At 38.7% G+C, this 23,081-nt stretch overlaps 1 protein-coding gene across 13 annotated transcripts in view; it reads right to left on the bottom strand.

The window, feature by feature from the left end:
• The window catches only part of DOCK10 (dedicator of cytokinesis 10), a 279,856-nt gene that overhangs the window by 90,960 nt on the left and 165,815 nt on the right, over positions 1-23,081 (bottom strand). For all 13 annotated transcript variants that reach the window (XM_030833224.2, XM_030833310.2, XM_060301780.1 and 10 more), the window contains exons 5-13: positions 20,684-20,756; positions 20,285-20,407; positions 19,910-20,044; positions 10,801-10,984; positions 9,464-9,549; positions 9,106-9,189; positions 8,831-8,986; positions 597-818; positions 53-175 (exon numbers count right to left, since the gene is read on the bottom strand). In XM_030833224.2, the coding sequence (XP_030689084.2) occupies positions 53-175; positions 597-818; positions 8,831-8,986; positions 9,106-9,189; positions 9,464-9,549; positions 10,801-10,984; positions 19,910-20,044; positions 20,285-20,407; positions 20,684-20,756 (1,186 nt within the window). The remainder of the gene's footprint in view (positions 1-52; positions 176-596; positions 819-8,830; positions 8,987-9,105; positions 9,190-9,463; positions 9,550-10,800; positions 10,985-19,909; positions 20,045-20,284; positions 20,408-20,683; positions 20,757-23,081) is intronic.

The following is a 23,081-nucleotide window of genomic DNA, read 5'->3' as shown; positions in this document are numbered from 1 at the left end:
ATTTTATTTCTTGAAAGTAATTGAAATTATTTATAAAAAGATCATGCATTACCTTGTTGGAGTCTGGATTTTTAATATAAGGTTCAGCACCACTTGCAATGTTTCCCATCAGTACTTTTTCGATTTTGGCCACCAAAACAATTTCAGAATGTGGATTGCTTACAGAAAATATAGCCTATGTACAAACAAAACAGCTAATAAGCATCTAGGAAACCACACTGAAGACATTTACAAAATTCTACTTTTTTTTTTTTTTTTTTTTTTTTTTTTGCGGTACGCAGGTCTGTCACTGTTGTGGCCTCTCCCGTTGCGGAGCACAGGCTCCGGACGCGCAGGCTCAGCGGCCATGGCTCACGGGTCCAGCCGCTCCGCGGCATGTGGGATCTTCCCGGACCGGGTCACGAACCCGTGTCCCCCGCATCGGCAGGCGGACTCTCAACCACTGCGCCAGCAGGGAAGCCCCCCAAATTCTACTTTTTTAGAGTACAGCTTTAAGGGGGATTTTTATTTGGAAAACTGCTCATCTTATGTAATCTATTGGTAAGAAAACTGGAACTAGCATTTTCCCTCCCATGATAGATAAACAAAAGTGCAACCTGCTTTGGAAATTTTAGCCATTCCTCTGGAAATCCCTTGACATGAGGTTCTTCTGATTGTCTTGGAGTGACAGTGTCTATGTTTCCATTTTCCAAAGCCACGGAAGCCCCTGAGAGCATCTGCCTGACAGCAGTGTGGTTTAGATCCACGTGGAAATCAGCAGAAATCTTCCTGCTGTTTCTGAGGTCATAAAGTGCCACACTCACAAAAAAAGGCTCAATCTTTGGAGAAAAAGAAAGAATTGATGGTTTTGACATAAAATCATCACACAGGGGATAGCCTCCTTAAGTATATTATTTAATAAGGCAGTAGATAAAATACTACTATTTATATATAGTAGAATATTTCTATATATAATATGCTATATTATATGTAATAGATATAATACCATATATTATATTGCATGTATTATATATTTTATATATAACATATAAAATACAATATTTGTAGGCAAGTTCCCAGAATCCCTTCCACTATCAGGTTCCTCAGATCCCAGAACTGTATTTCATTGGTTTCTTCATTCTACTTTTCCTGCCAAATATTCTTTTTCATACGTTGTAATACATGTATGATTCAACCTTACAAAACCTTCTAGTTATTTCCTTTACTCTCTCAGAAATATCTGCAATGTCAGTATCCCTGATGATGCCTCATGATCTGACTCAGGTTATGCTTTTGGGGGCAGTAATACCCCAGTGTGACATTTGATTTTCATAGTTCGTTACATCAAGGGCACAAAAAGTCCACTTTCCCACGACTTTAGGTAATGTTAACCTAAATATTCTGGTCTTGTTGGCATCTTCCAGTTTTCTCCATTATAACGTCACCATTTTCCCTTTGGTAATTGATTAGCCTTTTTGGAAATATTTTCTGAGATTACACCAATGTCCTGCTACTCATCAAACCCAATCCACCATTCGTAACTCCCACTGGAACCAACTACCACTATGATGGCTACCAATGGTGACCTTCTAGTTCCATCATTCTTTCTACATTAGTCAATATTTTATTGTAACAGTGAGCTTTCCTTTATCCCTCATTTTTTATTCATATATATATTTATATACACATACACACATAGGTACATATATATATATATGTATGTATAGACTCATGGATTGCTATTTTATTCAATAAATTTCCATCTCTTACTGTCGTTATTTATAGTGATACTCGACTTGTCTCAGACTTGGCTAGAGGTACACCCCTCAGTGTAGCTCCTGTGTCTTTACGGCAGATGAGCATCATTTCTGGAGCACCTCTTTCTTTACCCAACAAGATGTTCCAGGCTCATCTTACACTTTCCATGTCCCAGCCATTCCTCCAAAGAGCCCTGGCTCCTGTTAGTGGGGGTGACACTTAGAAACCAAGATCTGGGTGCTTGCTATCTATGCTCATTGTTTCTGGGACACACACATATACATACACATACACAATAGTCACAGCTACAATGATGTCTCTATCTCTGTCAGTACATGAATATTTATTAAAAACTCATGGGTTCATGTCATACCTCCATTTCCAATCCAAACCCTCAAAGGTTCTTTCTAGCCTTTCCCTTTTTCATATTTGCGAGTATTTCATCCAATAGTGAAAAACCTGACTCATTATCATTTATTTACTTATTTGTTCAATTAGTTTACTTATTGTTCAGAGTAACCAGTCTCCCAACCATAGTAGCTATCTAGCTATCTCCTGTGCACCAGCCTGCACAGTGCCCCAGGTCCTGACAAATCCAAGGGCGTGGCACCTCTGCGCCTCCACGTGGCTCTCTCCCCTGCATCATCTGGAATTCTTATGCTCACTCAACTTCCAAGCCTCTGTGTGATTGCTCCCTTAACCTCTTACTACCGTGCTAGGAAGGAAGAGGAAGATGTGAAGTAAAGGGCAAATGCGAAGGTAAAGGAAGACGGAAAGGGAAGGGAAAGTTCCTTGCTTGAGTTTTAAAGAAGTAGAAATTTGGTAAACGGGGAGTTATAAAGGGCTTCTAGTAGGTGGAGTGACATGGCAAAGTCACAAAGACATGAAAAAACACAGGTTTAGAGTGAGATCAGAGTGGAAACAAAAAGTTAGGATGTGTTTGCAGAAGATACATTTGAGAAACGTTAGGAAGGTACAACCAAAAGGCTTGGAAATCCATTGCTTGTGTGCGTGGGTTGGTTAGTTGGAGAGAGGGTTCACAAGGGCATGAATAAAAGAAAATCCCCAGGTTTGGAGCTATAGGAAACTAAGTGAATGACAATGCCATTCACTAATATATAGGATGAGGATACAAAGATGAATTCTTTGGTACAGAGAATCATCTGTAGGACTTTCCAGGAGCAGTTGGACATATGAGTTTTGAGCCCAGTCAAGGAAATTGGGCTGGAGATCTGAACCCAAAAGATTAGGGGATGTGAGTGCCTATTCAAGGCATTAAATAAAAAGAAGAGAATCAGAATGGCATCTTAGGAAATATGAACATGCACAGGATAGAGACTGGAGTAGGGAAAACAGCTTACAAAGGAGATGGGGGAGTGGAGAGAGATTTTTAAAAACAAGCTGCTAAATTTTTTTTAATGCTGCCAGAGTTATCAAAGACACAGAAGAAGAAATATTTCAGAAAGAAATAATTTTCAACTAGAAAAATGTCAAATGCAAGAGAAATTAAATAAAACAAGGACTGAAATAAATATTGGTTGGCCAAAAAGTTCACTCAGGTTTTTCTGTAACATGGAAAAAACGGACGAACTTTTTGGCCAACCCAATATATGTACATGTAATTATATACACAGACATATATATATAAATACACACACGAATAATTATATACATACATATATATGTAAATACGTACATATGTAATTAACTACAGGCTTCTGAAAATGAATATACTTATAAAAAGTTTTTTAACTTTTGTTTATGTTACTTAATCTTGAATTGATGCCTCCCGCCCACCAGGATTCTGTGGATAAGCAGGTTACATACAAAAAATACATTGTGACCAAGTTCATCACTGTACAGACTCACTCATGCTGTGGATTTTGCTGAATGTTTAATAAGTATCGTGTTCTTTGAAATGCAGGATTATGGCGAGTTTATAACAGGAGTATTAGTTTAATTCCTTAATATTAGCAATACCTGCCAGCTCCCTTACTGTTACAATTACACATAAAATAAAATTCAACGCATTCGTTTTTAAAAATAAGACAAAATGGAAAAGTTTCATATTTTACCAATTTAATTTAGTTTAGAAAAACTCTTGGTTTGTGGCAGTGGTAGTCTGCTAAGAGTTGAAAAATACAAAATTATGTGAAAATAACTCAGGTAGGAATCCCAAACACATTGAAGGTCAAAGGAAAAAAATCCTTATTAAGTTTTTGTGAATTGCTGCCTTTTGATTTTCATTTCTGCTTCGTGAATGGACATAAATCACCTACTTTGATAATCCATCAGGAATTAAAGCTCATATGGTGCTTCACTTATTTCCTCCAATCCACCTTTTCAACTTAAATGTCACATCTTACCGTTTTTTAATTGGAGTAAAATTGCTTTACAATGTTGTGTTAGTTTCTGCTGTACAATGAAGTGAATCAGCTATATGTATACATATATCCCCTCCCTCTTGGACTTCCCTCCTCCCATACCCCACCCATCTCGGTCATCACAGAGCACCGAGCTGAGCTCCCTGTGCTATACAGCAGGCTCCCACTAGCGATCTATTTTACACATGGTAGTGTGTATACGCCAATCCCAATCTCCCAATTCATCCCACCCCCTTTCCCCCCCACCATGTCCACATGTCCATTCTCTACGTCTGTGTCTCTATCCTGCCTTGCAAATAGTTTCATCTGTACCATTTTTCTAGATTCCACATGTAGGCGTTAATGTACGATATTTGTTTTTCTCTTTCTGAATTACTTCACTCTGTATGACAGACTCTAGGTCCAACTACATCTCTACAAATGACCCAGTTTCGTTCCTTTTTATTGCTGAGTAATATTCCATTGTATATATGTACCACATGTTCTTTATCCATTCATCTCATTGGACATTTAGGTTGTTTCCATGTCCTGACTATTGTAAATAGTGCTGCAATGAACATTGTGGTACATGACTCTTTTTGAATTATGGTTTTCTCAGGGTATATGCCCAGTGGTGGGATTGCTGGGTCATATGGTAGTTCTATTTTTAGTTTTCTAAGGAACCTCCATACTATTCTCTATAGTGGCTACATCAGTTTGCATTCCCACCAACAGTGAAAAATGGTTCCCTTTTCTCCACACCCTCTCCAGCATTTATTGCTTGTAGACTTTTTGATGATGGCCATTCACATCTTACTTTCTGAATCACCAGCTTTTCAATAAAGTGTTGTTTAGAACCTTCAAAGCCTAACAAATTAAGTCATAGGTTTCTGATGTTTAGAATTCTGTACTTCTCTTTAAAAAAATTCAAGAACATGGCATTTTAAATGTAGCTCAGCTGTGAAGCAGTTTTATTAGTTCAGATTTTTGGAATCAATTTTTATTTTCAAAGAAGTATTTTATACTCTAAAACCATCAACTTGAATTTGGTTTTCAACTGACTGACTAAAAAATAACATGCTGTCAAGTATTGTTTCCCCATCGTGAAAAAGTCCTTTTAGGGTGTCTTTTTAGAAGCTCATTCATTAAATGCTACTGAATTGCTGGCTCTTCAGCAACTTGGAGAAATATTTCAATTAATTTAAAAGCATGCTCACTGAGTTACAAACAATGAATTTAAAAATAGCGACATTAATGAGTATCACTGAATAATCACACAAAGATTTTTTAAAACAATGCCATTACATACAAAATTGCACTTGAGTTCAGGTGAGGCTGTTTTCTTGGTTTTTTTACATTATTGTTTATAAGCACTATGAAATTATTCTTAAAATTCTTTTCCTAGTTTTTAAACATGTGTATCAACTGTAAAATAAATTAAAAATAATACAGACATACAGAGCACTTGGAATTGGCTTATTCCTATGGCCTGACACATAAGAAAGGGCTCACAGAAGCTGCTCTTTGAGCTGCATGTGCTCTCTTGCCTGGCGAGATTGGCCCAAATACACACATTTAGCTTCTGAATATGGGCTTTAGAATAAAGATACGAAGCCATGTGGAAGGAGTCATATGCCCCTGGCACTGGAAAGAAAAGCCCATTATCTTTGAGTTTCCGTTTCTAAATTTGAGCTTTTAATCACACTTAAAGATGTACCCGGTCAAAAAAAGCATTTATTTTTATTTAATAAAATTTAGATTAAGTGACATTATAATTTAGGTTAAATTTTCCTGATATTTCCAAATATAGTTTCAAGAACTAAGTTTCTAGTTGTTTTTTTTTTTTACTCCCAAATGAAAGTATGTTCTGATTGCTCCTCCTAACATTTTCACTCCAAGGAAGTTTTTTCTGCTATAGTCATCCTCCATGTGGCCACATCTACCACGCTGCTCTCTGGCTTCTTGTTATTCAGCTTCGCAGCACCATTCCACATAGCTGACCCTTTCTCTCTTGGCGTCATGACCCACTCTTTCCTGGTTTATCTCTACATCCATGAACATTCCTTCTGATTCTTCTCTGGTCACTTCTCTGTTCATCCATTAAATGTTTCCTACACACACAGAAATTCCTACATGATTCCCTCTAGGTCACTGTCTGTACCAGACTTCCAAATTTGTATCTCTGTTCATGCCATGCCTTTGAGTTCCAAACTTGTATTTGAATCTGCCCACTGGCCATCTCTATTTGGATATCTAATAGGCTGATTAAGCTTCACATATCCGTAATGTACTTCTCGGCCTGTATCCCCCAAATCTGCTCTTCCTCTAGTCTTGTCCTCTTAGTAATGGCACCACCATGCGTCTAAGTGTTTAAAGCAAAGACTAGGGACTCAGCATTCAGATTTCCCTTCCCCTTATCCTGTATATGCAACGTATCTGAAAAAACTGTCAGTTCAATTTACAAAACAGCAGTCAAATCCATCCATTCCTCTCCCTCCTCCTTGCCAGCCCTAGCGCAAGCCGTGATGTGAACTATAGTAATAGGCTTCTAACTGCTTTCCCTGTTCAACTCTTGTTTCCTCCAATCCATTCTTATAATGAGATGTTTTAAAAACACAAATTAGGTCACACCATTTTAATGTGCTTTCAACTCCTGAATAGCCTCCACTCACACCTAGGATAAATCCAAACTCTTTGCTACAGCTTATAAGACCCTACCTAATCTTACCCTGTACTGTTTCTCCCACCGCATCTTGGTCTGCCCTTCCCCTCACTATCTCCTTTCAGTTCCCAGAACTTGCCAAAACTTAACTGTCTCAGGGCATTCACGCTTGTTCTTTCTTCTGCCTGGAATCTTTTGCCCTGACCTGACGTTTTATCCTTCTCAACCTTTGGTCTCTGTTCAAATGTCACCCGCTCAGAGAGGTCTCCCATGGCCCCCCACCTACAGCAGCCTTCTTCCCAGTTCCTCTGTATCACATCTCTTTATATTGATTTATTTTAAAGAACTTTGCACAATGTGCAATTATCTTGTTAATTTATTCGTTTCCTTATTTACTTCGGTCCTTTTCCAAAAGAATCTAGTCTTCAAGAGGCTAGGGACCTTGTTGATTTTGTTCCCTGCTGTTTATGCAGTACTTAGAACAAGTCTGGGTCTAGTAGGTGCACTGAATAAATATTTGCTGGAGAATGAGTTAACTCAACTTCAACTGCTTTCAGTCTCACATAACCTAGTGCACAGTTACAGTTATAAAACATGAGGAAGCTTCATTTTGGAGGAAGATTCTTACTGGCAACTAATCTCAATTTTAGCTTACTTGTCAACAAGAATCTCACAGGTAACATTGAAAACATCAATACCTTGCATGCATTGTATTTACAAATTTCAAAGCAATTTCCCAGATATTAGAATAAGAGTTAATATTTAATGAATGCTTGCTCTGCGCCGGGCACCATATTTAATCTTCACAACGGCTATTTGAAATAGTCTTATTATTTTCCCCATTTTCAGAAGAGGAGACTGAAGTTAAGCCACTTGCCCAGCATGGAACAACTTGTAAGTGGGAAAGTCAGGCATTTGTTACTTGATTCTCCTCATTCTCCTGAGGTCCATAGCATGTACCGTTGTCCTGCTATTACACCAGGAAGAAGGGGGCTCAGACAACCAGTGAGGTGCCTGAAGACCCAAGGGCAGTAGGTTACAGTCTTTCGAAAGAGTTCACCCATTTTGCCAGCAACTCACTGTCAAACTAACGAGGCTCGTTTTACTACATCATAAATAAAGGCATGTACAGGATTGTGTGTGCAATCTGCAGAGAAAACTTAATGCTGTGTCTACCTTTTAAAAGCAAATGTGGCTTGTATCATGGATCTGGAAATAAGTTTTCTTCTTTAAGGTGAAAGATGACAATTGAGGGATGCTTTATGAGAAATGAGGACAGAACGCATTAACAAAGAATGAAAGGGAACACACCAATATATTAACAATGATTTTTGATGTTAGGATTATGAGTGCTTTTTATTCCCTTTTTTATAGTTCAACCTTTAATAATATTTATGCTCACAAAATGTCCCCTTCCCACACATACATTTACAATTAGTATAGAATTGTCCCCTAGAATACTAAGAGTGAAATTTCAAGAGAGCCCACTTGGTAAGAAGAGGAATCTTGTATGGATTTAATGAGCACAGTGATGTTTCCCAAATATCAGTGAAGCACCTTTTTTTCCCTACCATTTACGTGTATTATTTATTTAATATTTATATAGTATTATTTTACTTGATTCACTATTTAGCCTTGTCATAAGCAGCAGTAGCTGTGAAAACACAGGGTTGATTTGCTCATTATAAATATTCTCTAATATACATGAAAATTAACACATAAATATTAAAATAAAAATATCAATTTAAAAGCCATCTCAAGTTCCAAGAAGATACAAACAATATCTTTGGAAACTCTGAACCACTGTGCTGATTTAATGGAAAGAACCCTAGAGCATAATCCTTTCGATACTTCTTTAAGTTAAAAGGGAAATTCTATGGCAGTGTCCTGACAATTCCACTTCATAACTTGTGCATTTTTTCATGTGGAAAAATGCTGTCAATCATACCCTTGGTACAATTGAGGGTGTGAACTCAGTGCCTGGAAAGATCAAGAATTGAATAAAAGATTTTAACGAGAGTGGTGTGATGTTGGCCGATCTATAGGATGTAACAGAAGAGAAACTTACATTTGTTGCCGGATCGTTTTCATTCTCTGTAACACATCCCTGGAGACTTAAGTTGAGAGCTTTACAAATGATCATGATTCTCTTAGCAGCTTTTTCTTCAAATGGTTTGATCACAAACTCAGGTTCTAAAAGATCCTTCTTCTGAAGTTTCAAGCTCTAAAAAAGTTTGGGAAGTTTTACTCAACAAACACCCATCATAAGAAAAGAGATTCTAAATTATAAACCACAACTGTACGAATCAAGTTCATGTCTGCTTAGAGAGAATTCCGACTTACATCTATATCTGGATCCAGCAAGAACAGATTTAGCCTCTCCGCGTTTCGAGTTGCTTTGACAATCTCTTCAGTTTCTGTGAGGTACTACAGAGAAAACTGTGTTAGTTCTTAGTATCTAAATAGCCAGAAACTTACGGCCCAGCTCCATCCACACGGCCAAGAAATAGCCCCTTAGTATCAGCACTGCTTTAATATCATCCATGAACACTCCACAATCTTATAGAAACATGCTTTTGTTTTCTGACTGTTGTGTTTCTTAGTCTAAATCTTAGAAGAAAGCATTTATATCTTTTCCATGAAAGCAATAAACAATAAGTAATTCGAATTTATTTTCATAGAAAAATGTCAGCTTTATTACTTTTGTGAAGTCTGGGTGTAGGTTGTTCTCTGAAGAATCTGTTTCTTCCGGTGTGCATTCACACGTTATAGAATTATCCAGGGAATCTTGAAAAGATACACCAAGACTGGGTTATTAAACAGTTCTCATGAATCATTCCTTTCTCTAGCCTGTGACATGTAACAACTGGGTTAGACTCCAGAGCGATGGGGGATGGATATTGGTGAGGAGGTGGCTTCACTGTGTCCTGGCTCTAGTATTCCGTATTGTTAGATGAACTGGGCCTGGAAATCAGATGTCCTGGTGCTCATTTTGGGACACTCTCTGTGACACCATCCTGTGCCCATAAGAACTATGGACCCTTACAATACTACATTTATACTTGAGGTTGTTTTGTCGCAGTTCATTAATGCATACTAAAGTTTTCTTATATATGAATATATTTTGGATAATTCTGACTCTTAGGCCATCAATGTAAAACCCACATTCTAGCTTCAGTTAAACTCTCTAAGACTCTGTAAACATTAATATTCTAGTTGATCATTAGTAAGCAAATCATGAATGTAAAACACTTACTATGATATATGGCAGTTGTATTAAAGTCAACCATAATTTTCTTCCTTATTATCTCATGACTCTCTCATATGATACACAGACTATCAGAACTTAAAGACTTAAAATAACATATCATGTGTTATGAAAAATGTCTTAAAGTAATTTTCCTTTAGGATCACTGACTCTGAAGGTGAACTTGTCTTCGATGTGGCTACAGACCTGTTTTCTCCCCTACTTTTCATCCTCTCTTTCCTCTCTCTTGTTCTCTTCTCTTTGCTTAGCCTGGATTAGAATTATACGAAAGAATTAGGATGGGCAGAAAAAAAAATCTGTCTTATAAAAATCTCGAATACCATGCAAAATTTATGGAACTTCCACGACTAGGCTGATCTCAGTGGGGTCAAAAGCACACGTGAAAGATGCCTTTCAACTAAAAGGAAAGAATGCATATTTGCCATTACAGATATTATGTTCATTAATTAAATTTAATGAAAGGCTATAAAACACAGAATCTCCCCTCTAACACCCCATCAGACATGGGTATATTTTTAATACCGCTGACCGATGGTTCCTAACATCATTGGCTGGATGTCAGCCTCAAAGCATTGCCTGGCAACTCAAAATCATACCTCTGTGTGGTGACTCTCACTACTGAGTAAAAGTAAAGGTTTATGGGTGATTTCCCGGAGCGAATAGCTCAGGGTTGGAAGAGCTACACCTGACGGCTACCAGGGTTAGTAGCAGCTGAAATGAACCAAATGCGCACTTCGCGAGGGAAGGGAGGCGGGTGTGCAAGCGCTCACCCAGCCCCAGCTCCGTGAGCTCGGCGCTCCTTCTGCCCTGAGGGGGGCCCTCAGGACTGATCTGCAGGATGCGGCTGAGGGTGTGGATCCACTCCTCCATATCTGACTCCGTTTCAGCCGCCAGCACAAAATAGGTCAGGTCATTCATTTTCAATTCGAAGGCATATTTTCTTAGTCTGTTATTCTGTGGCATGAAAAGAAAGAAAAACACCAGATACCAAGTCTTAGAGAGTGGGAGACGCTTTTTACGGGGTCTTTCCTCATGAGTAGATGACCTCAAGGAGATCTTCCAAAACAAGACAAAAATTTAGCTGGATAAGAATCATTTTGTTTGGTTTCTTTCAAGCCTTTTTGTACATTTTTCTTGATTGGATGAGCATGTTGGCTCAAAAATTTCATCTTCAGGCAGGTGGAGGAGTATATTCTAAGCTTCTTCAAATAGTTGCTTTGAGTTGCTGCCTTCACTTCCTCACCTTGTGTTCTGTCTACAACTCACTCCAGTTGGGTTTTTGACCCCATCGTATCCCAGAGGCAGCACTTGCCAAGATCACCAACAAACTCTATGCTGCTGTACTACTCAAGGACATCTCTTTCTTCATATCTTCCTTGACCTCTCATCAGAATTAACACAGTGGCTTCTTGAAACCCATCTCTCTCTGGGTTTCTCCATGACTACACTCTACGCTAGTTCCCTTTCCTCCTGAATGGCCACCACTTTTCAGTCACCTCTACTGGCTCTTCCTTATCTTGGCGACTTGTCATGCTGACCTCAGCTCTGCCTTAGACTCCTTCCTTTCTCCTCTGGGCCAATGGCTTTAAATGACATCCATATGCCAGGGACCCCCAATTCCTTTCTCTGTCTCTGGCTTCTCCACCAACCTCCAGACTTTTCTCGAACTTGACATCTCTACTTTGCATTTTGTGACCAACCCACAAGGCTTTGTTCTAGTTCCCTGGATGTGCTCCCATCATAGGCTTTGTTGCTGCCACAAAGGCCTGAAACAACCTTCTCATCCCAAATCACCATGCATGGGTTCACGCACACAGCACGATGTTTGCCCTTCAAGTACTTCCGTGACTTGTATTCACTCTTCAGATCTCAAGTGAATTTATCCTTGCTCAGTGAACCTTCCCCAGTTCCCCAGTTAGGACAAGGTTCTTGTCCTCCGGGGCACTCACAACAATTTGGGATTACATGCTTATTCACTTTCATTTGTTTGTTTGAACAGTATATTCCTCCCTTACATCTGCCTCCATGAGAGCTGGGTCACCACTCTGTCCTGTACCAGTGCTCTCACACAGAAGGATTCAACAACAGTGTGTTCAAAACAGTCATATCTTATAAATGGGACAGAAGAGGTTCTTCTCGTTGGGAATGAATGAATGATTGAAGAAATGTACAAACAAATGAAAAACAAAGATTCTCTGTTGTGCAGAGAATTAAAATGGTCTGATGCGATGAGTAGCTACTCTAGATTGAACTTTCACAGAAGGTGAAATCTGTAAAAAGAAGTGAGCTATTTAAAGATCAAAGAAGCACATTTAAAGTAGAGGGAATACAAAAGCAGATTATTACAGCAGTTTTATATATTCTGCCATGAGATGAGAAATACAAATGCAAAGTAGAAACTTCCCCTGATGATATAAACTAGTGTTATATAACCTGCGGTGGCTGTAAGAACTTCTGAAGATGTTCCACATTTAATTCACTCCTAGGTACCTCCGATACAAGTATTCAACTCTTACCCACACTGTTCTAACGCCTTTAGAGAACTCACAACTGTAATAAAGCAAAGCCTACACAATTAAGATAAGTAAAATACAAACAATAATAGAACGCTAAGATGAGAGCGGCACTATAGTGCGGGGTTGCGGCTAAACATCAAGGTATAAATTCTTTCTGAGAACAGGATTGCTATTTCTTGGTGGCAAGAAAGAATAATTTGTTTGTTTGTTTGTTTTTGCGGTACGCGGGCCTCTCACTGTTGTGGCCTCTCCCGCTGCGGAGCACAGGCTCCGGACGCGCAGGCTCAGCGGCCATGGCTCACGGGCCCAGCCGCTCCGCGGCATGTGGGATCTTCCCGGACCGGGGCACGAACCCGTGTCCCCTGCATCGGCAGGCGGACTCTCAACCACTCCGCCACCAGGGAAGCCCAAGAAAGAGTAATTTTTAATATACTCCTGGTAGTGTTCTCTTTCTTTGGGAGGCTCTTAAAAACGTCCCCAAATAGCGTCCTCCTTTCAGCTTCCACAACAGTACGGCTACTACTACAAACATGACACTTACTAAACACTTGTCATCTATATACCTGGCACTGTGCTGACCATTTCAGTCACCATTTTATTTAAATCTCATAATAACTCTATGAGAGAAACTGTATCATTCCATTTAACATATGGTAACATTGAGGCTGGGGAAGACAAATGAAAATATGCTTGGGATACACGGGCAGCAAGCGGTGGAGACAGGAAATAATCCCTTTATCCTTTAACATCCCCTGAGATGACCAGCCACAAAGAAGATGCTCATCAGATGCCCTTCTCCTTCTTTGCCACCTGCCTGGCACAATCACACACCAAATGGGTAACCATGGCCCGGGATGTTCTGGTTTCTGAAAGTAGACAGCAGGGCATCATACAAGACTCAAGAAAAAGTAAAAATTGGGAATTGAAGGAGAAAGAAGAATTAGCTAAAAAGCTAACTGTGATCCTCACTGTGGAATCTCACAGCTCACATGGTACTTTCTAGACTCCGCCAAGGACAAGCTCTTTGCTCGTGTCCATACTTTCGTATTATTGTCAATTTTTATTATTTCTTTGCCCTGTAATGACTCACTTGCATGCTGCCATTTTCAATAGCCCATGAGCCTGATAAGGGCAGAAGCTCACTAGTTATCCTCAGTGCAGTGACAGTATTCATTCTTAAAGAGGTTCTCTCGTGTTTACATTTTGTGCTGGGCAAAAACAGACAAGGTGTTGGAACAGGGCCGATGGGTGTTAACCAATTAATCACCCAAATGTGAAACTGGAAGATAAATGTACTTAACTTTTGTATGAATGTATTGAAGAAGACGTATGAAATCAAGGTATAAAAATTCTTTTTGAGAACAGGATTGTTACTGCAACATGAGAATACTGCTATTCTTTTTTTTTTTTAACATCTTTATTGGAGTATAATTGCTTTACAATGGTGTGTTGAGAATACTACTATTCTTGCAGCACCCTCTGTGTTCTGTGAGAATACAGAAAGGATGACTTGACTAGTTAAAGACCACAGTTGCATTTTGAGATCATTTTGGCTGCAGTGTAAACAGAGGCGGGGTGGTCCTGTGCAAAGCAAACCTCCAGGTAGCTTCTTTAAGAATGCAAATTCTTAAAAGTTATGCTTGCCGCATGAGGAGTGGGGCAGACTCCCTCCACACACCCTCCCACACATTTCCTGGGGTGCTGAAGAAGGAGGTCCATAAAACCGCCTGTGACCTGCACTGACACAGAGGGTCTGAGGGCAAAGACAGACGGCCAAGAGCAGGTATAAAAGAGACACGTTGCTATGATAGTATTGTATCCTTCAAAAAGCAACAGGAACAGAAATAGACACTCAGGAAAGAACTAGAAATGTCCAGAGTTCAGAGCAGATCTAAAGCATCTGAGGATAGCAGAATGCAAACAAGTCTCAGGGTTGTCTTGAAAATAAAAGAAAGAATCTGCTTGACTAATTTGATGCTGTAAACAATAGGGACAGGCAGATGCAAAGCTATGTTCAGTACTTATTCTGGGTCCAAATTAAAAGTGGATTGAGCTGCAACCTGCTTTCAAACGCAGCTGTCAAGGAACTAATAACAAACATGACAAAATAAGAACAAAACTTGATTTCCTAAATTGCCTTCTGTACTTTAAATGAATTAAATGTGATTGCCAACTTCAACAATACTATATATTAAATTTTTTTAAAAATTTGAGCAAAGTATAACAAGCCCTTGTTTCTCAAAAAGGGATATTTATAAGTGAAATAAATATTCTATTCACAACTTCTCAAAAGCCAAATTATCTTTTTCTCCTTGGAGTGAAACAGAACTACTTGCAGTGCAGAGAAGCTTATGTTGGGGAAGATTATGATGCCTAAGTGGTTTTCCATCTCACTCTCCGTAATCTCCAAGATAATGGCGTATAAAACAGCAAAAAAGAAAAACCCAAAGCAGAAAACCAATGGGTCATTTTTATAATCTTCAAATGCAATTTTAAGTCATTAAAATGATAATCAAGAAGTAATCGTTTTCTTATTACTCCTCAAATTTTCCTTTATTTCCCTGAAATCAGTATCCTTTGCGACCGATGAAACTACTTTGTTCATTCAAGGTCACCCCAGTCTATCTACGTGACTTCATAAATAAAAGGAAACTGGAAATACGTCCTAATGCCACATGGTGTGCTGAATGAGTTGTGGCAAACTGGTCTCTTTCCACAATATTCATCTGGAAAAGTTTTGAAATAGACACTCCAATAAAATCACCAAAGCCAATGGAGGACTGAATATTGAAGGAAGTTATTCGAGCAAAATATGCCACTGTACCTATTATGTGGCTAGCATCTTTTACAGAATTTTGCCTTAACAAGAGAAGAGTTTTAAGAGGAAACACACAACATCAAATCCAGGTTACTGGTATTGATGGCTACCATCCATGCAGTCCTTTCCATTCTCTGTATGCTTATTTGTTCATTCATTTGACCAAGATATACTGGCTACCTTCTATGTGCCAAGTACAGAGCATTAAAAATGTTCAAGCGAACTGCTTGCCCTCATTGAACTTACATTCTAGTGTTATGTAATGTCAGGAAAAAATAAGCAATATATATATTACATATGTGTAATATAAGGTAGCATCATGCAGTGATAAATGTAATATCCTTCTTTCCTATGTTATCAGAACCTATTGTTTGAGATGTGTCACTCGTGTTTAATTACTCAGGCATGTGCTATATCTGTTCTGTTCTCCCACAGGCCGGAAGTTCTTTGAAGACACAAACCACATCTAATTCATGTTTGGCTTTCCCACCGTGCTTTGCATAAAGCAAAAGTTTCCATATATATTTGCTGAAATAAATCTTACATCCAAAACTCACTGCTTAAATGACACACCAGCACCTATCTTTGTAGTGTTTCTTCTGCCTATGCGGCTTATGTAGGATGAATGTATGTATCTATGCAAGCATGTCCACTGGATGTATGATCACCAAAGCATTTCCTTGGGCATCTTTCTGTAACTTTGGACATTCTTCTGCCTCAAATGTAATTTTTCCATTTATTAGCTCTGTGACTTGGGCAAGCCGCTTTATCTCGCTGAGTTTTATTTTAATAAATTGGGACAATAATAATGCATGTTCCATCAACTGTTGTCAAATAATGTATTAGATGAAGAAGATTACAAGTGTCATTCTGGTTTTTATTGTTATCATGGGAAGTCAGATTCTTTACAGCCAAGGTTTGCTAATGGGGGGTTTATAGGTCATAGTTGGCTTCTAAATTTATTGTCCTTGGGAGGTACGCATTGTTTTCCCTCCCAGTTTGACTGCCTTTATACGGGCACACACAGTCTGAGCTGCTCCTGTTACCTCACAGCTGACCCTACTTCCTTCCTGTAGTGGCCTGAGCTGCAGAAGGCATCTGACTTTCTAGACTCTGGTTAAGCCCCTAAGGCCGTTGTCTTAGAACCCACATCCACAAGGTGGAAGATCAGCACCTAGGAGGAAATCAACAGCATTCAGCACCACACCACCCTCATTTAAGCCTTTATCTATCAAGTGACATCAGTCATTGTCACTGTTGAGGTAGGGACCCTAGGTAGCTGGGATTCCTGGGCTATTCACTCCCTTCGCAGTGGCAGGATCTGGAATGGATGGATGGATGGATGGATGGACCAATGAATGAATGAATGAATGAGAAGACTCTCACGGAACAAGATAGGATAGCTTAGGTCCAAATAGGCCTTAGTCTCAAATCAAAACTGAAGTAGCAAAAATTGGAAGTTCTGCTTCAGACTGGGAATGAGGGGTGTGAAACAGATCTAGTACTGTTTGATGACATTACAAAAAAGTGGAAAACTACTGTTAGGTCTCTATTTTACCAAGATCCAGGAAATTTCCAATCATAAACGTCACCTGAAGTCTCTGGGTAGGAGTTTCTCTCTATTTAAAGTCGCCCTTGAAATATATTTCTAAGAATTCCAAGGATTATTCTTAGGAAAGCACAGTGATATAGAATGGGTCTGAATGAAGCAAAGTAAAAGGCTTGTTCACTCAAGACTCTTATGTGCATGAATGCCCTGAGAATGCTGGGTGGTAGGTACACTTCCTGAGGCAAACTCTTTGTTTCTCTTCTCTGTTTTATTCAAGGGCAACTGACAATGATTCTTGACAAAATAGGTCTGACTCATCCTATTATTCATTTGCTTTGTGCTTCTGTGTGTACGTGTTTCGTCTCCAGGCACATTTTGTGCCTGAGAACTTGCTGGAGCAATGACTAAACTCGCACTCTCTGATTCAGTATCTTTTTTTCCAGATGCAAAACTTACAAGTTAGAAAGAGCTGTAAGCAAATACATAAGAACTGGCAGACATAAGGTGACAAGGGACCCAGATGTCTACCTTCCCAAAGTGATCTCAAGAAGCTAAAGGTCCCTCCCTCTATAAAGGGTAACAAGCTCTTGATAAAGAGGAATACAAATACAGGGATACAGAGCCAAACCCTTTAAGAGATAAAATACATGTTCCCGGGTACCTGAATGGCTAATATCTATTGGAAAGTGAAGTAGGATTATTCAGTTGTGCTTGAAGGTGTAAAATCTACCTTGGAGATTCCTACCTATATGCCCATTTTTTGTATGCATCCTTCCAGCCAACCCAGAAGAGTTTATCACTGTTCCATGTTCCTAAAACATTGCATAGAAAGTGCCATTTATACCTCCATTATAGCTCTTGAGACACTGTGTAATAGTGAGTTATGAGCCTATGTCCTTCTCTGGTCATGATTTCAGCAGGGAATTCCTAATGCTTAAGCACAGTTCCTGCATGTCATAAGCACTAAATAAGTTTGCTGGATGAATGAATGAATGAAGAAAGAAATGGATAAATTAGCAAGTTTAGGTAGATATTTCAGGAAGGTGAATCAATATTTTCTAGAAGGGCTTTCCCACGATGGGGTGTTTATCTCTCAAAGTTGTGACCTTTGTAATTAATGGAAAGACTAGGAAAGGATGGCTGAGGACACACTATCTCCCAGATCCTTATCACATGTTAGCACATTTATTTTGGTTTTACAGATGAGACACCAAAAATCAAAGAGCTTGAGTAACTTACTCAAGGCTCTCAGATAGTAAATGGTGAAACTAGGATTCGAACATCGACCAGTAAAAACCCCAAGCTTACGTTTTCCTTAGAAGACATTCTCTTTTCAAGGTACTGCTTAAGCAGAGACTGAAACACAGTCTAAGATGTGATGGAGAAAAGGTACCTGTAGTGGAAGGTCAGATTAGAGCACTAACTAACTGTGTGTTCAACAGAGTTACATAGTTCTTGGAAGAAGAAATTACACAATAATTCATATCTCTGCAAACTTGATACCTAACAAGGGCTACAATGATACTTCTTAGAAGATGATGACTCATTTGCTAGAGCAAGTTTGGAAGTACAAATAGAAAAGAAAATAAGTTTTTCAGCTCAATGTCTGTAAAATGTAGTTATTGATCTTTAACCTATTGTTAAAGTATTATTTCATATTTCTAAAGCCAAAGAGTCTCCTTTGTGACCAACAATAGAAAACTATCTCCACCCTCCAGTAAGATCCTTATTGCCCTTTCCATAAGGAAGGCTGGCATCTGTGTTAAAAAGCAGTTATCTTTCATTTCTAGTGGAGGGCTCAGCAACACTTAATTAATTCTTTCCTTTTAAAGTGCAGCATTATTGCTTTCTGGAGAAATTCCAGATTTTAATGGATAAACCATCCAGAAATAGACCAGGCTTGAGTGACTAAAGAGAACTTTATTTTGCATTCACACATCTGAGTGCCCCTGGTATTAATCCGAAATGTAATCTCAGCCATGTAGCAAGTTATGTGAGTGCCTGTACTTTGGTGATAAGATAAAGAATTGTTCCTGGTGGCCTATGACCCTCAACCTAAATGGGCCAGCGTCTTAATGTGAAATTTGAGGGAAGACTGCTAAAACACTTATTGCTTCAATTTTTACATGAGCGAGAATAAGGATAGCTATTTCATCAAAGTAGGATAAAATTTTTGAAAATAAGATGTCCAAGTGAGGCCTATGGAATTATTTTGCTTCCCTTTGCCACCGTGGTCCATGTCAAATTTAATACTAAGGACAATACTTTGAGGACCAAGGCTTTGCAGAACAGTATTGTCTATTACAGGCACTGTGTCTGTTTCTGAGATTAACTCTTGAGAATCAATGTAATCCTTGCCTTTGAAGAAACCTGCTCTTTGAAGAAGGATGATGTATTTACACACTGTAAATTTACTATCTTATTACTTATTACCTAATAATAAAGATAACATTCATGAAGAGCCTTCTTTGAACTATGTGATTTACATATAATCTTACTGAATTCTTTAGCTTGGTGGATCTCTACACTGCCGCCATGCAGGTGGTAATTTTCCTCTTTGCCTTGAGTATAGCAGACTTGCTCTTGCCTCAGGACCTTTGCATTTGCTGCCCCTGCTTATTCTTTCATCTCTAGATCAAATATTTTCTCTTCATAAATGTTCTTCTCACTTCTGCAGCATAAAAATTCCTTTGCCACCTCACCACCGTCTCTCTACCTTCTGTAACCCTGTTTATTTTCTTTATTCCAGATTTTACCAATCATTCCATTCTGTTTATTTCTTTCTTTATGTATTTTCTGTTTTCCTTACTTTATTGAAATGAGTTTTGTGAAAGCAGGTATCTAGGCTGCCTTGCTCTCCACTGAATCCTTAGAGTTTGAAACAGTTCTCGGCTCGTATCAGATACTCCATACATATTTTTGGAATGAATGAATAATGATTGGATGAACACACTTTTCGATTAAAAAAACTCGGGGGAAAAGAGATCTCTACTCACCTGTACCACACCTGTACAGGAATCCAAAAAGATGCAACCTTTGGGTTCTTTGGATATTTTTTCATCTTTGTAAAAATTCATGATGTAGGAATTATCTGGCAACTGAGTCAGCTGGAAGAAGCGCTTTTTGAATGACTAAATAAAGGGAAAAAAATGTAAGAAGGTAGTTCAAATTCACAGAAATTAGACTACTTCTAATTCCTTCAAGAGTGCTACGTTTCTAGGGCACTGTTCTAGAGAAGAACATCCTCCTTTCTCATAAATAAAATATGAATAAAACTCAATGCAAATGGCTCTCCTCTGTTCTGTGACCGAAGTGGAGGAGGGAGTGAAGAAAGGTGGCAGAAACAAAGATGAGTCTTGATGTCTCCTTACCCGAACGGTAATGGTATTATTCACGGTGCTGTTAAAATTCCCCTTGTAGAGCCAGCCAGACTTGAAAACTCCAGTTCCTCCCATTCCCCCTCCGCCCTTGGAGGATGAGTGAGAAGTGGTATCCTGTACAGAAGACATCATTAGCATCACAGCCATCTTCTGTGAATCCCAGATCTTAGACACTGTGCTTAAAAACGAGACTCCTTTTTCTCTCTTTGACTCATCTTAAGAAATCATGTTCAATTTCAAAACACACATGATTCATTTTATCTAAAAGCCTTCACACCAACAGCTACTGCAGCTTTAGGAGAAACTGGTCTGAATTTGAAACACGCTAGTGAAAGACAGGAGCTAATTATCCTCATGTTTTAAACATTTCACTTTCAACCATTTACTTACTTCATCCTTATCAGCATCTTCATGGTCAACCTCAAAGGAATGTGAAGGAAGTTTCTCTGGTTTGTATTCTGCTCTGATATTAAAAAAAAAAAAAAAGATTCTGATGTGTCATTTGAGACATTGCTTTCAGCTGGGTAACAGCTATTGTGGTGGCTTTCTTACACGTTTTTATAAAATAATATAATCTCGTGAGGGGCCCATTTCCTTTGGAAGTATTAACTTTCCCCTTACACCATTATTTATCTCCAGAAATTAAATCTCCATTTTAAACCACAGAGTTACTATTTATACAGATTTACACATGTCCTTTTTAATTACACGAAGGTAAGTGGGACAATTTTAAGGGCTTGGTGATTTATATTTTCCTTCCTCCACATTTTGAAGTGGAATATAAAGTACTGATATTTTCATTATCTTTTTTTTCCCCCCCTTTTGCTTTTATGTGACATATCCAAGGCTACAGGACAGTCATCTGAAGAACCACCCAGGGCTCTGGCCACCAGGCTGCGCTGCTCCCCTAACCTTGGCCTCTCCCAGAAGCCTGCACCAACGTGACTTAGCAGCAATTGTGCTAGCTTTGGGGATTTCCATGGTAGCACAGTAAAGCCTCTTAGAGCGTCACTGACGAGCCCAGAGGAGTAAGAGTGTACACTTGGCCCTATAAATGGTAAAATAAGACAGAAATAAACTTCCCTTGGCTTGATTCTACCTCATAACACATGGTTGAATGGAAACCAGACAGTATCATCCAAAATTCAGGCATTCCTTTATACCTAACTAGAAAATCCTACACGGAGAGTGGCACGGGAGATGTGTTTTCTTTAAAATGATTTATATTATGTAGAAGCAATCTCAGAAGTTGACTATTGAGAAAAAAGCCCAGGGGCACATTCAGTATTCCCATTACAAATGGCTTCCTATGTTGATGATGTTCCAGATAGCAAGGGGAGTGACCAAGGACTCTTTATATGTATTCATATATGTCTATACATACATGTGTATACGTATATGTACACACACACATATATATATATTATATATGTACTCATAAAATCACCAAGCCGTGCATTCACATAGGGATTCAGTGGACTCAAACGGATTCAAAATATTCTGTACCCTCCTTCTGAAAGACACAGAAATGCCCATTGCCAGTTCACAGCAGAGAAAGAGCACAAAAAACACCGTCCTCACTATCAAACTGTAGAAAAGCCTGAGATCAGAACCACATCCTCCGTACCTGATCAATGTTTTTTCTATTGTGGTAAAATATACATAACAGAAGAATTACTATTTTAACTGTTTTTAAGTGCACAGTTCAGTAGCATTAAGTAGATTCACACTGTACAGCCATCCCCACTGTCCATCTCCAGACCACTTTTATTCCCAAACTGACTCTGTACCCATTAAACAATAATTCCCCATTTTTCCCTTTCCCCAGCCCCGGGTTATCATTCTACTTTCTATCTCTATGAAATGAACTATTCTTGGTACTTCATATGAGTGGAGTCATGCAATATTTGTCTTTTTTGTGGCTGGCTTATTTCACTTAGCATAATGTCTTAAAGGTTCATTCATGTTGGGGAGTGTATCAGGATTTCGTTCCTTTTTAAGGCTGAACGATATTGGCAAGAGTTTGTGCTCCCAAAGTTATTTCCATGAAGGTGTCCTGGATCTACAGAATTAGGACTGTCTTCCTGTAGATGTTGAGCATACGTCTCTTATGATGCTTGCCTGGTTCTGTTATTTGGACTCCTGTCTTAGCCCTCCAGCAGATTATACATTTCTTAAAGCCAGTGACTCTAATAAAGTCTCATCTACATCTCACTCGGCTTTTTTCTTTCCTGTTGTAGACATGATCAATATGCGTTTGCTGACTGAATTATTGAGAGGCAAGGTGAACAAGGATATCACAGAAGTGAGATAATATGAAAAGGTATAACTTAAACTTTTGTTTTTGGAAGGCTTCTTGGCGATGTTCTTTTTAGCAGTAGGACACATTTTTGGTGATCAAAATCCTAAGAGGCACCTCCAACATGTTAAATAGGTTTTTAAAAAGTATCTTATTATTGTGAATTTATCCTATAAATTCAAATTAATGAAAGTCCCTTGCTACTAAAATTCATAACTAATAAAAATAAAGCTATTCTGGGGTACACAGTACTTGATATTGAGTGTTATAAATGATACCTAGAGTCTCACTTCAGTCCTAATTCCAATTTATTTCTCTATTTTGTTTCCATTCCACAGTCTTGACAGGACATCCCAAGACCCATAGATAAGTAGTTGCAGATGGTAACAGTTTTATTTCAAAGCCAGAGGCTTGAAAGAAGAGTGGTAGGAAATGTGTATTTCGAGGTTATCATCACAACAGTTTCAGAAACAAGGTAAGGGTAAGTGA

Source organism: Globicephala melas, chromosome 7, assembly GCF_963455315.2.
Source record: "Globicephala melas chromosome 7, mGloMel1.2, whole genome shotgun sequence".
Classification (NCBI taxonomy): Eukaryota; Metazoa; Chordata; class Mammalia; order Artiodactyla; family Delphinidae; genus Globicephala; species Globicephala melas.
This window is presented reverse-complemented; position numbering and strand designations above follow the sequence as displayed.